The following is a 17,389-nucleotide window of genomic DNA, read 5'->3' as shown; positions in this document are numbered from 1 at the left end:
GCTCTTATGATTAGATAGCTCAAAAACTCTCGTTAGGTTTCTTTCTAGAGCTAAGATACTATGGTTATGGTTTTTATTTAAAAAAAAAACACCATTTGGAACAAATTACTTTTTTTATATATTCTAATTTCTACTAGTCCTTCTAATCTGCTGAGTATCTGATTTTCTATATCCCAGGGTGAGATTCTTTGTAAAATAATTGTGAAAATAAGTTGCCCTGACTATTGCACAAGTTATCTCTAACACTCTTCTGTTTATTTTCCATATCTTTTGTTCGGTAGGCAAGCAAAGGCCGGACTACAATTGTGGTAGCACACAGGCTCTCCACCATTCGTGGGGCAGACCTGATTGTGACAATGAAGGATGGCATGGTGGTGGAGAAAGGGACCCATGCTGAACTAATGGCAAAGCAGGGGCTGTACTACTCCCTCGCCATGGCACAGGTAGACTATGGGTTGTTAAGTGTGCATGTTTCTTTGTAAAGTAAGAAGCAACAGGGCAGGGCAGGGTTACATTCCCCACAGAATGGCTTCAAAGACTACAAGGTGGGGGATAATGCTGAGAAGAAAGGCAGAGGGATAAGACAGCAATGCAGAGATTAAAAAGACAATCAAACAAAACACCCACTTGGTTGTGCAACTGAATGGTAAAGCTTAGCCTTTCATGAAGAACAATGAATGCTGGGAGAATAAAGGTGGGAGAGACAGTGAGGGAGAGATATTAGCAGTTCTTAGAAGCCTGTCAGAAAGGCCAGGGATTGCAGTGTGTGTGTGGGGGGGGGGGAGTTCTAAAATGTGAAGTGCAGCAGACAGTGCACATAGCATGGAGTGGAACTTAATAAGTATCTGTGGAATGAACACACATACACACAAACTCTGATCCATACATACGCATCACATAGGTGGGATACACAGCTCATACTGGGTAGTCAAAGGGGCAGGATAAAGTTGCCAGCTCTCATTTTTCAGGATTCATATGTCTACTTGTGCTGAGATCCACCCTGCTGGATTTTACACAGCTCTTTTCTTAAGGCACAGGAGTAGAAGATTTAAATTAACTCTTACCATGTCCTTCATTCTACTCCTGCTTCCTTCTCTTAGTCTAGAGAACTGATTTCTTCCTAAAGGCTCTTATATCGGTAAATAACTTTAGTCTTTTTCTGTTTATTTGACTTCCACTGTCTGGTCCTATCTTGGATGTTCAGATTATTGTTTTACAAATTAGGAAGTAGAGAAAGCTGAGTCTCCATCTCCTCACCAAGTTTATAATAAAACTGTAAACTCTAACTTTGTCCACTATACTAAGTAAAGTGTTATTTAGCACAACCTAAGGGTAATGAAAAAAAAAATAGAAATTTGAAATATACTCTTAAACAGAGCATGGTGACTCAGACCTGTAATCCCAGCACTCAGGAGGTAGAGGCACAAGGATTCTTGTGAGTTCCAGACACATAGTGAGATTCTGGTTGCTTTTGTTGTTGTTTTTAATGCAAGGAAGGTTCTGGGAAGATATCTCAGTCAATAGCATGCCTGCCAAGTAAGCATGAGAATTTAAGTTCAGATCTCCAACAATATAAAAGCCAGACACTGTGGCCCTTTTTGAAACTCCAGCTCTGAGATGGGCAGAGGCAGGTAAACTTCTGCAGCTCATTGGCCTACCAATCTAGTCAAACTCATGAACCTGGATTCATTGAAAGACCCTACCTCAAAAAGTAAGATGGAGGAAGCAATGGGGGAAGACACTCAATTTTAACCTCTGTTCTACACACACACACACACACACACACACACACACTCACTGACACAAAGGCATGCATGCAAGCATGTATACCCACATGTGCACACATACACACACACATACACACTTACATATAAAGACACTGGGTGGGTGAGATGGCTCAGCCGGTAAGAGCACTGACTGCTCTTCCAAAGGTCCTGAGTTCAAATCCCAGCAATCACATGATGGCTCACAACCACCCGTAATGAGCTCTGACACCCTCTTCTGGTGGGTCTGAAGACAGCTACAGTGTACTTATATATAATAATAAATAAGTCTTTTTTTTTAAATTAAAAATAAAAACACACGTACATACTAAAAAAAAAAGAAAAGGAAGAAAGTACAACCTACTTGATTAACTTCTTGATTTTGATTTCATTTCATATCTGTCTCTATTCTGTGTTTCTTTTAAAATTAGAGCTAGATGTTATTTGACAACTGAATCTTCATGATTTTTCATTCCTTAGAGCACTGGTTCTCAATCTTTCTAATGCTGTGACCCTTTAATACAGTTCATGTTGTGGTAACCCAACCCCCCCAAAAAAAAAACTGTTTCATGTTACTTCATAACTGAGATTTTACTACTGTTCTGAATTGTAATGTAAATATCTGAAATGCAGGATATCTGATATGGGACCCACAAAGGGGTCGGACTCACAGGTTGAGACTCAACCTTAGAGGAATCAGCTCATGAAGTCACAAAATTCAATATTTCCAAACCAATATAACTAGTAAGAAAAGGACATATTGGAGGCCAAATTTCTCACTTTTTGAGTCTTTGTTTTTTTCTTTCTCAGGGTTTCTCTATATAACCCTGGCTGTCCTGGAACTCATTCTGAAAACTAGGCTGGCCTCGAACTCAGAGATCCATCTGCCTCTTGCCAAGTGCTAGGATTGAAGGCATGCATCTCTGCTGGCTCTGCTTCCACCCCCAGCCACTTTTAGAGATTTTTAAGAACCATTTTTAAGAACTATTAGACTTTCTTTGGAATAACACATCTTTTGTTTTTCATTATAATTAAACTGAAAGTCCATTGCTAGGCCTTACGTTAAAGGGTTTCACATTGTAAGAAAATCAGAAATAATACATTTGTATTATAGTCATGCAAAATACTTTAACACCTTCTTTGAAGTATATTAGTGTTCTCAGATAACCAAAACTGTGTCAATTCACACAGATCATATTGTAATCTTAACACTCAATGAGCACACATGAGCAAGTAATTCTTTTTTCAAATTCCAGATGCATTTATTTGCTACTGCTGACTGTAGAGTCAAAATTAGTCATTCTGAAAATCCATGACCATTACAATGGCAAAGCTAAAGCTGTATATATATTAGGTGGCTAGAGGGTGGGGAAAGAACCATTGCCTTGTAAGGATGAGGGCCAGATTCCATATCCCCACCAGTGTGGTGGTCCCTCTGTGATTCCACATTCCCATTAGTGTATCAGATCCCTATAATTTCAGATCCCCCCACCCCCAGTGTGGGGGGACTCCTGTAATTCCAGATTGTCGCCAGTAGAGGGCTATAATTTGGGATTCCCACTAGTGTAGGGGATAATTTCAGAAGAGACAAAATCTCCAGTACATACTGCCCAACTAGACTAACCATTAGTGCTCTCTGGGTTCAACTGAGAGACTCTGCCTCAATGAATAAGATAGAGAATGATCAAAAAAGACTCTCAATGTCAACCTTGGACCTCCACATTTACAAGCACACAGGTATACACACAACACATACATACACACACTTACACACATATATACACACACATGCACCACACACACACATACACCATACATACCACACACACACATGCACGTATGCACATACACACACACACACACACACACACACACACACACACATGCACGTATGCACATACACACACACACACACACACACACATGCCCACACACATGGAAGAGAGAGAGAGAGAGGGAGAGAGAGAGAGGAAAAAGGAAGGAAGGAAGGAAGGAAGGAAGGAAGGAAGGAAGGAAGGAAGGAAGGAAGGAAGGAGAAAGAGGGAGGGAGGGAAGGAAGCAAGCAAGCAAGCAAGCAAGCTTGAGAAGCAACACAGCACAATAACTGAAGAATGAGCTGCTGTCACTGCTAGCTGACTGTAAGGTCACACTTTCAGGACCTGGGATAAGTGTCTTAAATTATCTATGCTTCTATTTCCTAATCCCTAACATGGGGAGTCATGCAGTAATTGGTTAACTAATTATTTTAAGTACTAAACAAGCTAATTCTCACAAGTATTTGGAGTTACTTTTGCATAAATGGATATAAAATAAAATCAAGTACAGAGGAACGGGAGAGATGGCTTAGTGGGTAAAAGCACTAGATGTTCCTACAAAGGACCCAGGTTCAGCTCCCAGGACTCACATAATAGTTGATAACCATCCACAACTCTAACTTCACCAGGCAGTGGTGAAATTAATCACAGCACTTCAGCGGCAGAGGTACGAAGATTTGTAGATTGTAGGCCATCCTGATCTACATAGTTCCAGGAGAGGCAGGGCTACACAGAGAAACTCCATCTCAAAACAAAACAACAACAAAAACAAAAACCCTCTCCAGGTCCATGCAATCAATGACCTTCATGACACCAGACACACATATACATACATTCAGGCAAAAAAAAAAAAATCCATAAATAAATAAATCTAAAAAAAAAATCAATCAAGTACAGATGTAGTTTTTAGAATATCTTATATTTGTACCTTGACAAACTTATACATGTATACAATGTATCTTGATCTCTGACCTACCCCCAACTTCTCCAATCTACTCTCCTACAACATCCCCCTTCCACCTTCACAGACTATCCTTTCTTTTGTATTTTCTCTTTTTGCTTTTGTAAGTCACTGAGTCCAATTAATGCTGCCTGCTGGGAAATTGATCTTCTTGGCTTGTTCTTGCTCATGTGATCATGGCTGTGGTGAGTCAGTGGGTACAGTGACTATGTCACGTCCAGAAGGCGTATTTCACAGCACTCTTCCTCATCCTCAGGCTTTTCCCCACTATGTCCCTTGAGCCTTGAGGTGTCCAAGTTAGCAATAAGTCACTTTTTCTTGGCACTTTAGCCAAATCTCAGTGTCTTCATTAACTGCTGCTCACTGCAGAAGGTAGCTTCTCTGGACAAGATTGAGATTAGCACTAATGAATATAAGTGTAATTAGAAGACAATTTGACATGTTCATTTAACAATACAGCATATGTTCCCTCCTAGGACTCATGACCTTCTAAAAATCCATGAACTTTGACCATGTTTACAGTCGTGTAACTTACAGTTAGACATCAATTTCCTCCTGTGTCCAGATTTAAGAAGAAAGCAGTTACCCCAGTAATCTCCATGCCACTATTGCAATGCCTTGCCTGGTAGGTCAGTGTTGTAGTACTCAGAGTCCAATGCTGAGTAAGATGACTCTGACTTTACTCTTCCAGCTTCCCATTCAGTCTTCCAGCTCTTGGAAAGCAGGAAGTTCTCAGGTCAGTCTCAGCTTGGCTTACAATCAAAATGTGTTTTCTCTTCAACAACAGGGTCCTACCATCTCTCTAGTCCTGGAGAGCAGCTAACAGCAATGACAACAGCCTGTCTTGTGTTGGAGGCCTCCTTAAGTTGTAAGGTATCCGAGGCCTGGCACTAAGGTTTGCATTTACTCATACTGGGTACCTATTAAAACATTTAATACTCCCACCATTCTCATTATTCTTTTGTCTAGCAAGCTCATTAGAAAAAAATGGATTGTCTTTGACCAGAAATATAACTTTTCCTTAGAAAACTTAACTATAAGAACTGGTCAAATTCTATTTTAAATTTTCCACAGAGTAACTCCTGAAGAAGAAGAAAAAAGAGATAAGCAAATAAGAGATTACTTCCATGGTAGAAAAATAACAGAAAGGAGGATGATAGCATAGGAGTGTATGATTACAGATGACAATGGCAAGTCAGCCTGGCTAAAATTCACTGTACCTTTGTAACTCATTAACTGCTCTTCAGATTAGTGAAGAATCCCAGCATCCCTGGAATTCGGTCCTGTGCACATGCTCCTTGCCCACTTGCTCTTCTCTCAGCTGCTACCCTAGCTGAGTGCCCATCATCTTGTGCAAGCTCCCTGTACTAGAAGTGACATCTGGTAAAATCACAGATCTACTCTCTCACTCCTGAAGAATACAGCTTGGGTGTCTCACTAAAATTACCCTCATCTTTCTGAATTACAAAAGAAAAACTAGCTACAGTGCAATCTCACTTAGAATTGAACACTAATCTATATTTTAACAATTTATTCTCATGAAACACCCTCAAACACCCATTTTGCACTGAAATCTCATTCTGGATTGGCTATGGCTATGGCTGTGGGCTCTAGAAAGTATTACTGTTTCTTAAGTTCTGTCTCAGGTCTTGGGCCACACACACATAAGCTTTAAAGTGACACAACAAAATACCTTTGTATTCTTTCCCTTTGAGTGTTTTTTGGGGGGTGGGGTGGGGAGCGTGTATATATGTGTGCATGCATACATGTGTGTGAGTATATATGTGTATGTATATGTGTATGTGCACAGATGAGTGCATGTGTATGTATATACATGAATGTATGTGTGTTTGTACATGTGTGCATGTTTGTGTTTGTATTGTGTACATGTATGTATGCATGTATATGTGTGCAGGCATATGTGAGTGTATATGTGTATGCTCTGTATGTGTGCACGTATGTGTGCATGAGTGTGCATGTGTGTGCAATGTGTGTGTGCATATGTGTGTATGTACTCACGTGTGTGTATGAAAGCACCATTCACCTTGTAAGCTTGTTTGTGTGTGTGTGTGTGTGTGTGTGTGTGTGTGTAAGAGTCTCTAACTAGCCTACATCTCACCAAGTATGCTAAACTTTGTAGCCAGCAAGCCAAAAGGATCAATCTATGTCTATCTATCTGTCCACATCCTCACCTTCCAACTGCTTTCTTACCCCATCTCCCAACCCACACTGCAGCACCCCTTCCTCTCTTCTCCAGCACTAGAATGCCAAGTGCAGTCCACCATGCACAGCTTTTTAAAAACTTGAATCCTGGGAACCAAACCCAGATCCTTGTGTTTGCTGAACAAGCACTTTGGCAGCTGAGCTGTCTCCCTATCCCTGCCTTTGTATTTTTAAGGCATCAGCATGTACACTCTTCCTTTAAGGCACTATTATGACAGCATGCACATTCTTCATTGAAGGATATTAAAAAGGTCGATGAACAAATGGAATCAAGGACATGTTCCACTGCAGGAAATGCCAGCTATGGTTCTCTGTGCGATGTGAATAGTGCCAAGGCCCCCTGCACTGACCAGCTGGAGGAAGCCGTACACCATCAAAAGGTAATGCTTGCATACATGTTCTCTAATTAGTCCTTATAAAATTTAGAATTGACTTACAATAAAATAGAACAGTGCCACTAAGTTCACAAAGCGTTTGCTCTCACTTCTCTGTGACACTAATGGGGACATCTAATGGACTGCATTTATGTCAAAAAGGTCCTGTTGGGCAGGAAAATTTTTTCATGAAAACATGCTGTTCCTTCCTACAAAGAAAACTATGGGTTAAAACAGAAGCTTGAAGCACCACTCCAGTCACCCCAAGGCCACCACCATCTTAATTTGGGTTAGGATGTTATAGATCTGAGTCTGGAGGGCATCCAATGGGACTTAAACAAAGAACTGGATTAACAACAAGTGAATAGTCACAGAAATTCAAACCAACTATTAAGGAAAAGGCACTTCTAAGAATGGAGGAGAGCCTGGGAGTCGTTACCAACTCAAGATTCTTAAACCCCAGGCCACAGTATCATGACCCTGTTGGTCATCTATGTACTACCTGCTTTCTCTGCATGTGGAGAAGTGTTTCTAGATCATCTCAATGTCTCTTTCACCTGCCACTCCTGCAGCAACAGCCTGGATGCAGACAAGCTGCATGCACAGTTCAGGCCTCCAGTACCCTCTGCTCCCATGAACAGGGATACCTGTCCCCAAGCATGTTCTTCTCTGCTCCCAGCACAAAGGTCACCCCAATTTATCCCTCCTTGACCCTGAGAATATTCAATATTCTCTTCAGTCACACCATTCTACCCTGTCTCATTTCTGTGTCACAATGAAACTTCTTCCTCTAACCCACCTTGGGCTCTAGACCCACAACTGAATGTTCTCAGCACCTTCCCTAGTCAGGTTTCTATTGTCATGCTAAGCAACATACTCAAAAGCGGCTTGGGAAGGAAAGTGTTTATTTCAGCATACAATTGTTGTTCATCCTGAAGGGAGCAGGAACCTAGAGGTAGGAACTGCAGCAGAGGTCATGGAGGTTGCTCCCCGTGGTTCACTCAGTTTGGCTTTCTATATAACCTCCTGCCCATGAGTGGTACTGCCCACAGGATCTGGGACTACCCTCATGCGTCATTAATCAAGAAAATGCCCCCTCAGACTGGCCTACAGGCCATGTTGAGGCATTTTCTCAATGGAGGATCCTTTTTCCCTAAAGGCTCTGGTTTGTGTCAAGTTGACAAAAAAACAAACAAACAAACAAACAAACAAAAGCCAGCATGCCTTGTCATAAGCACCACCCACCATCTTCCATGTACCCCTTCCCTCAGTCCCAGCGCTCTCCTTCTTCCCAGCTCCACATTCCTGACCCCTGTGTGATGCTTTGTACTTGTGCTTTGTCAGTTTTCTTCCTGAGCTCTGGATGTGTACCTCAGTCCTTCTGCTACCCTATCCAGCACTGCCAATTGTCAATGACTGTAGATGTCATAGGTGGGTATCATAGGAATTTTCATTTATTTCAGGTAACCAACAGAGTAAAATTCACAACATCTAGCATTTAATAAAAATTAATAGTGAAAGAAAAGAAAACGCAAAGGGCTGAAATGGCTTAGGGTGTAAAGGCGTCTGGTAACCTGAGCTCAAGTCCCACACCCACATGGTAGGATAGAATAGACTCTTACAAGTTGTCCTCTGACCAACACATGTACCCAGTGGCATGTGCATACGTGCACACACACACACACACACACACACACTTTTTATTAATATAAAAACATTGAATTTATGTGAGAATACCTAGTAGAAAATCTTTGTGACTTTAAGATTTCCTAGCTATAATTTAAAAAACATACTGATAAGAAAAAATAATAACAAATCAGACATTATTAGAGTGAAGGACATTGCCATTTATAAAACAGATTTAAGCAATAGAATAAACCATAGAGTGAAAGTATTTGTAAACCACATATCTGCTGTAGTCCTTGAGTCAGGCTATATTAAAAACTCCCAAAGCTCTGAAAAAAAATTAGCAGCACACCAACTACAAAGTGAGAGAAAAGAGTGAAGAGACAGAAACATGACATCATGACATCAACATGAGTTTCAGGGGTGGGCATAGGTTGAAGGAGCTGGCCTGGCAACTGAGAAGCTGGAGAGAAAGGGCTTGCAAAAGGCAAGCGAACCTTCTGGGGAAGCAATTATATTAACTATAGCACTATGTTAATAGTTTCATGAATAGCTGCTTTCAAACTCCCCAGTTATTCATGTGTGTGCAATTGCCTTTGTACAAATCATAACTTAATAAACTTCTAAAATAATCAGATGAAATTTAAAATTCTTTAGGAGATTTTTAACTTCATCAGATTGGTTTGTGCTTCTATAGAAAATGCCTATTTCATATTTCTACATCAGATTGCCTTTAAACATTCTTTAATCTGTAAGTCTCATGACATTGCTCATGATTTTACAGAGATTTTCATTTTTATTTTGCCTTATTTTATGCTATTCTTTTCTGTCTTGTCAACAACTTCTTCTTTTTTTTTTTTTTCTTTTTTTTTTTTTTGGTCTGAAGCCAAAATTGAACTTTCTTTTTTTTTTTCAACTTTATTTTTTTACACTCCAGATTTTGTTCCCCTCCCAGTCCACCCTCCAACTGTTCCACATCCCATACCTCCTCCCCATCCCCCCTACCTCTACAAGGATATCCCCACCCCTACCCCACCAGACCTCTAAATTCCCTGGGGCCTCCAGTCTCGTGAGGGTTAGGTGCATCTTCTCTGAATGAGGGGCTGGAGAGCTGGCTCAGCGGTTAAGAGCTGTCAGAGCTATTGCTGCTGCTCTTTCAGGAAATCCATGTTTGGTTCCCAGCACCCATGTCCAGCCACTCAAAATCATCTCTCTTCTGGCCTTAGAGGCCAGAATAAATGATAAATATAATTAAATACAAATAAATGATTAAACAGTACCTTAAAAAAATTGGGCTTTTTAAATCCATAGGGACACACACACACACCCCTTTTAAAATTGACTCACAACTGTATATGAGAGCATCATAACTGAATGCTGGGATCACAAAAGTGGAAGAACTGACAACAGTAAAATGTTTCTGAATGCACGACAGCTAAACATTAACTCAATATCAAGCACTGGGTGAGCATAGCAGTGTTCCTGGTTATCTCATCTGTACTGCAGTGGATACCATCCCTGCAGAGTATGAGCACACAGCCTGTACCCCTTACAGGAGGCTAAAAATTCTAGTAAAGCATTGACCTACTGTGCTTTCTCTGCCGATTTCCTGCCTAAACTTTATCCTGGCCTTGAGTGTGATATTCAATCTGACAAGAGTAAGAAAAATTAAGGTTATGATTTCATGTGTTCTTAGCTACCTGAACCAGTGACCCACTGTGTGATTTCTTTTTAAATTTGTTATTATTCTATTTTGTATGTGTATGTCTGTTTTTCTCTTTTTTGTGCATCATGTGTGTACAGTGCCTGAGAAATTAGCAGAGGATACCAGGAGCCCTGGGACTGGAGTTACAGGTTATGAGCTTCCATGTAGGTGCTGGGAATCAAATCCTGGTTCTCAACCACTGACCCATCTCTCCAGCCCCATTTTGTACTTCAACTAAGTAAAATTCCAAAAACTAATGTCATACAAATCATCACTTTGATGTAAGATTCTTTTCAGACTCATCGTTAGTAATAACAGTGGTAAATTTTTCTAAGACAAATACAATTGTACACTGCCATTTGTTATATTTGATAGGTTCCAGTGCACTTCCGTATCTCCTGCCTCTGCGTTCCATAATACCCTCAGACTGATGTTGTTTGCTTTGTAGACAAGTCTTCCTGAAGTTTCACTATTAAAAATATTTAAATTAAGCAAGTCTGAATGGCCTTTTGTGGTTCTGGGAACACTGGCTTCTGCTTTAAATGGATCTGTTCATCCAGTATTTTCCATCATCTTTGGAAAATTAGTCACTGTAAGTAAAACCCATTTGTTTATGTTTTTAACAACTTAAATTAAGCATATCTGAGAGCACAGAGCTGTATTGTATTGATCAGCACAATGGGAACCAGAACTTTCAGTGGGTCATCCCCAGGGCAGAGTCCATGGTAGGAAAGGTAGCTCCTGAGCCCAGGAGATGGACCATGTCTGTTATGTAATGTTCAGCTGGGTCTTGTTGACTGGGTGATCTGTAAAGAAATTGCTTTGTTTTTTAATTCTGACTCCAGTGTTGTATCAGCATTCCTAAGCACTGAAGCAATAAAAGAGACAGATACAGCTTCTCTCTTCCCAACCTGTCCAAACAATGACAAAGTTTTATTACCTGCCAGCTCAGGGAGAGGGAATACGAGTTTGGGATTGTGCCAGAGCCCTTGAAGAGTTGACTAGTTTGGGATCTTACTAGACCAACACAGATTTCAGCACTCCTGTGCACAGCTGCATTCCATGCCAATGTGTAGGTCTAACACCTAGTTTTAGGAACAACTTCTAGGGGCACATCAAATGTCTTACTTTAGAAAAATATTAAGAAATATGTTATTAGAAGTTATTAGAAATAATAATTCAAACTGTTGATCTAATTGAAAAAATACTATAAGCTGTCTCTCTAGGTATAAGTGCTTGCCACACAAGTTTGACAACCTGAATTTGATCCCCAGAACGCAAATAAAAAGCCAAATGTGGTAATGTACATCTGTACTCTATGGCAAGATGGGAGACAGAGACAGAGCTTAGGCAAGAAGCATATGGAGGGCAGACTAGAACATTCACTACTTCAGAAATAGGATGTGCTCTGCCTCAACAAGGTGGAAGACAAGAAAGAATCTATTACCAAAGTTGACCTCTGACCTATACACAAATAGCCCAGTTCACACCTACACATTCAAAGAAGGAAGGGAGAGAGGGAGGAAGGAAGGGAGAGAATTCAAATAATAATAAAAAAGGAAAATGTACTATGATACATTTGTCTGATATATTTACCAAGCAAATGCAGGCAATTAAAAGTAAGTTTATTTTACCATATGTATTTAAAGTAGGCAAGGGAATAATAGTTATTGTTTTATTTTGTTTGTTTGCCCAGAAATGCATAGCTTTTTCTTTACCTTTTGCAATTCCTGTAGAAAATCCTGATGTATATAGATGTTTTAAGAGAGGTTGGTTTTGTTTTCTGTTTACACTTTCCTCCAAGCTTCTGAAGGAAACTCTGTTTCTTCTCAGATGTTTGAAGATAAAAATAAAGCTACATTAAAGCAGGATGCAGAGCTCTACTCCATGATGTTAGTCGTCTTGGGCATAGTAGCTCTTGTCACCTACTTGATGCAGGTAAACCTTTAATTGACTAATCAGCCCTGGGCAGGGTTACATGTTTACATTATCTTCTCTGTTCCGATTAAAAACATCCATAACTGAATGATACAAAGAGATTTAAGAATAAGTGTGGACTGTTCTGTTTGTTCCCTAGGGATTGTTTTATGGCAGAGCAGAGGAAAATTTAGCCATGAGATTAAGACACTCGGCATTCAAAGCCATGCTCTACCAGGTCAGTAACTGGAGTGGAGTTTTTCTTCTTTTAATTTAGATTTGCTGTCAAACATTCTAACCTTTCATTCTTTCTCATCTCTTGACATAGTCTTTATATCAGATCATTGAAAAGCATAGTTTTGTTATTGTTCTAGGCAGCAAAAATCTACCATTAGAATTCTTATGAGCATATTCTTCTAATAAACACATATCCTGGGTCTGGAGAAATAGTTCAACAATTAAGAATGCATACTGCTCTTCTAATAAACCTGAGTTCAGTTCCCAGAATCCACATCAGGTGGCTCACAACCACCTTTAATTTTGACTCTAAAGACTATGAACATCTCTGGTTTCTGAAAGAACTGCACTCGAATGCACATACCCATGTGCACACACACACACACACACACACACACACACACGAGAGAGAGAGAGAGAGAGAGAGAGAGAGAGAGAGTTAAAGTCTTAAAAATCCAAATTATGAAGTTTCAAAATAAGAGGTTTCAGATCTACTAGTATTCATTGCATTCATCTTCCCTTTGATGCACAATGTTATTTCAGGGGATGAAAAAGAAAGATCACATGTTAAAACTGAAAATGAGAGTTGTGAACTCTGGCATCCCAGAATACCCTTGCAGGACTCACTAATGTCCTAAGGTCTCATCCATGGGCCAGAGAAGGTTTTTCTCTCCTCATTCAAAAACTTTCCAGGCTCTCAGCTGCTGTGGAGAAAGTTGCCAATCACATAACATTTGTGTGCCTGGGGTCACACTCCTGCAAATGGCCAGTGGCTCTTGGAAATAGCTGAACTAGGCGGATCAAGTTCTAATCTCCCACCAGGGCAAGTCTGGCATCTGAGGTAGATGGGGTTCTCCTAAGAGCCCATAATCATTGAGCCTTGCTTCACCTTCTATCAGCAGAGCTGGTGGGAAAAGTATCCTGCCTGTCAATTGTTTTTCAGAAACAAAATTACTATCGTTCCAGGGCAATTGTCAAAATCAGTTTTTACATCTTTTTAGCAGTCTTGAGGCTACCATGCAATGAATTCCGTGGCCCATGTTCTGCAGTACACAGCTTCCAGCAGTGGGTGCCATCATGTTCTATGTGCAGAAAAGTCCTGGCTCAGAGCTTTCCCCACAATAGAAATATCCTCTAATCTAAAACAATTTAAAAAAAAGATGTAACACCTGCATGTAATTCTCGGTAAATTTCTATTTCTTTACTTATTAACACCTTATGCCTCCACCTCAAATCTTAATTAATGTGAGACAGTAATTAACTAAAACTATAATTCACACCTTCTAACTTACCATTTCTCTCTTCATGGATTCATGTTTTCCCTAGTTCAGATCTATTTATGTCCATAGAAATTTTAACTGCTTCCTGAATTATCTTGTTATTTAACACAGAAAAAAAAAAGTAAATTTTTATGTTTTCTCTGTTTCACTTTGGACTTCTCCTCTGTTCAGAGAATATTTTCTAAAGATTTATTATTTTATTTTTAATTATTAGTATGTATATATGTCCATGTGGGTATGTGCTCATGGATGCAGGTAATAAAGAAGACCAGAGGCTTCAGGTCTCCTAGAGCTAGAGCTAGAGTTAGAGGCTATTGAGCTGCCTGACTCAACACTAGGAACCTAAGTTGGGTCCTCTGGAAGAGCAGCAAGTGTTCTTAACCACTGAGCCATCTCTCCAGACCCTGTTCACAAAATGTTTTAAGAGGAAGAGCCTCGGGATCCTGAGCTGCTTTAATGTCCAGAGCGGCTGTCAAGTGCTCTGGCGGTTGATGGCACGCAGACCCTTCTCTAGCTTTAACTATGTGAAGACCACCAGCACAGTAACACTTCTAAACAAGGACTTATTACTCTCCAGGTCATCCATTCTGTCCTTCAAAACCATGAAAACTAAACAAAGAATCAGTGTGTTGCTTAACCAACTTCATTCAGTTCCACTATAATTTCGCTCAGTCCCTCTCAACAGGTCTTTTTGTTTTTCTTTTTTCTGATTGTTCTTTAGAATTCTTCTTGCCTCTTATATTTGCTTTTTTTTTTTTTTTTTTTTTGATGGAGGGGCTGGTGTAGCAGTTTTAGTCTTTTCTTTGTAAGTGACTTCACAGTGTTGCTTTGTCTATGGCAAGGGAGGCAGCCAATGGGAGATTTTAGCTAACTTTTATTGCCTGGGTTTCTGTCCTAACTTGGAAGCCTTAGAAAGCATGCTGAGGCTTGCAGTGCCTTTTTACAACCGTTTTGAAATCTCACTGAAGCAGACATGTTTATAGAATCGGGTGTGGTTTTCTGTAGATATACAATCTATCTTTTATGTGATTACTTAAGAGCCTTTCAGCTAAATAATTATTCTGATTGTTGCTAAGTTCCATGATTGAAACTATTGTTCACCGTATGTTTTTAGTGGTCAATATTGATATACAAGGCTATGGAGGGTTGAGGTTTGCTCTCCCCACCCCCCTGATTTCACCTCTAAATTGTTTGTTGGGGGAGTCTAGGTGAAAATGAATCTTTCAGCCATCAGATAATAAAACTGACAGCAGCCACTTAGAAGTCTCAGGAAGACCTGGAACTTCTTCCAAAAGGGTGTGAGGTAACAAATCGGGGAGCTCAAGAAGAAAAAAATAAAACTCAGCCAGAATGCTCAGCCAGATGAGAGGCAGAACAAAATAGCTCCTTAAGAGCGGTGGCCTCTTTACTGAAGCTCAAATCCCGGCCTTAGCACCTGCCAGTTCTGTGTCCTTGACTTAGTCCCTCTGTCTCTCCATTTCCCCAATCTACAAAATGTGGATTATCATAATACCACATGGAACTATTGTACTAACTACAGAAATAAAACACATGACACACTTGTGTGTGATTGTATTAATTGTTGGTAGGAGAAGGGTATATTAAAATTCCTGATAGCTTCTATTTATAAATTACTTTACCTCTGGGAGGACAGAAAGCAAGCCAATTTTTACCCAGTACCAGCTAGATTCCAGAAAATCTACTAAACATTTTCACATACATTGAGTGCGCAAGAAGACAATCACTAGGGTGTACAATTGCTGACTTGTAGAAAGCAGTTTCAGCCATGCTGCTGACTGGATAGGTGACTAAGACAGTTCATTGTGTGGTATTGTGAGTACTGCAAAATCTGGACCATAATATTCAGATTTCATTTTTCCATATTTGTCATATCACACCTAAAGTTTCTTCATGTGTCCCATGTTATGTTCAAGTCTAGAAAAGACTAGAAAGTAGATGGAGTCTCTTAATTTGAGGGCAAGTTCTGCAGAAAAACAAGTACTTGACTTCTGGTTCCAGTGCTGCAGCTATCACTCGTGCGTGTTCCCCTTGCTTCACTCAGAGACTGTTATCACAGCTTCAGGGCACCTAAACCCCTCAATCCTTTGGAAAAGCTTCCCATGGCAGTGGCTCATAGGACACAGCTCTACACCGTCACACCCACCCTCCTCTTGACACCCTCCTCCACAGATCTTTCTTCTCACATGCTGCATGATTGATGCCCTGCTTCTGTTTAATTTCCGTTTCCTTGACAGCACTGTGTAACTTGGGCCTCAGAGCCCTGGCCGGGTTGTATCAAGCAAATAGTTTGTTGTTATTGTTGTTATTGTTGTTGTAGTAGTTGTTGTTGTTATAGGAACCATGTTCATCAGTGTCTCCAATGGGTTTTAATCCACAAGTGTGGTCTGAGTGAGTGGGAGGAAACACTCAATAAAAGGAAATCATTTCCTCAGGCTAAATACTCAGAAGAGCTGTCTCTATCAGCTGCTAAAAATTAGCCAATTCTTACCTTTAGATGCTGTGCTTCTAGGCAACAGCTGCCCAACCTTCCACCTCTTACCTCATAGTGCCAATGAGTTACCAAACTCAGGGAGTAATAAAAAGTGTCAGGTAAAATCTTGCCTGTGTGAATCCTAAAGGAGAGAGAAATGGGTTTTGGGTTTTTTTTTTTTTTTTGGTTGGTTGGTTGGGTTGGTTGGTTTGGTTTTGTTTTTGTTTTGACACTGATCTGTTTAGGTAAAAAGATTTGAAAACATTCCTAAGTTGTAATGGACATTACTCCACTGTGCAAATGGCATGTTTTAGATATACAGCTCACTGCGAATGACTGTATAACATGCATTGAGTGCTAGATTCAATTTGCAGTACCAAAATCCTAAGCAAATGAATAGATAGATAGATAGATAGTCTTCTCCTCACAAAATACTTACAGAACTCCAAATCACTCTTCTGTTGCAATGGCCATTTTAACAATGATCATTCTACAATTGTAGCTCTACACTCTGCATATTATAATATGGTAACGAGTCCACAGTCAGTCTTACATTCTTCAGTCTAAAAAAAAAAAATTAGAGCTTTATGAAATAAGTTGCAGAAGTCAATTGATCTGTAGTGCTTACTGGCAGGTGAGAAGGCAACTAAATTTCTTCAAACAATATAAAATGGAAATCTCAGACCTGAGAATAACGCCTCTCTAATTGTATGCCAATTCCCTTCTCTCTAGGATATGGCCTGGTATGATGATAAAGAGAACAACACTGGAGCCCTGACCACAACGTTAGCTGTGGATGTAGCACAGATTCAGGGTGTATGTATCATTGTGGTTTTAAAATTTGTTTTTGCATTTATGTGTTATATGGGTGAGTGAGCATGAGCCACATCCCATATGAAGGCAGAGGACAGCTTTCTGAAGTTGGTTCTGCCCACCCACTACATGGGACCTGGGGATTGAATTCAGGCACCAGGCCTGGTGGAAGGTGGCTTTTCCCA

The 17,389-nt window shown here is 40.1% G+C and overlaps 1 protein-coding gene across 3 annotated transcripts in view; it reads left to right on the top strand.

Moving 5' to 3' along the window:
- Positions 1–17,389, top strand: part of Abcb5 (ATP-binding cassette, sub-family B (MDR/TAP), member 5) — a 98,949-nt gene that overhangs the window by 47,871 nt on the left and 33,689 nt on the right. For all 3 annotated transcript variants that reach the window (XM_006516370.3, NM_029961.2, XM_017315245.2), the window contains 6 exons: positions 282–443; positions 7,001–7,141; positions 10,915–11,058; positions 12,300–12,404; positions 12,544–12,621; positions 17,124–17,207. In XM_006516370.3, the coding sequence (XP_006516433.1) occupies positions 282–443; positions 7,001–7,141; positions 10,915–11,058; positions 12,300–12,404; positions 12,544–12,621; positions 17,124–17,207 (714 nt within the window). The remainder of the gene's footprint in view (positions 1–281; positions 444–7,000; positions 7,142–10,914; positions 11,059–12,299; positions 12,405–12,543; positions 12,622–17,123; positions 17,208–17,389) is intronic.

This window comes from Mus musculus, chromosome 12 (assembly GCF_000001635.26).
Source record: "Mus musculus strain C57BL/6J chromosome 12, GRCm38.p6 C57BL/6J".
NCBI classification, from domain to species: domain Eukaryota; kingdom Metazoa; phylum Chordata; class Mammalia; order Rodentia; family Muridae; genus Mus; species Mus musculus.
The sequence above is the reverse complement of the archived record's forward strand: the minus strand, read 5'-3'. Positions and strand labels throughout refer to the sequence as shown.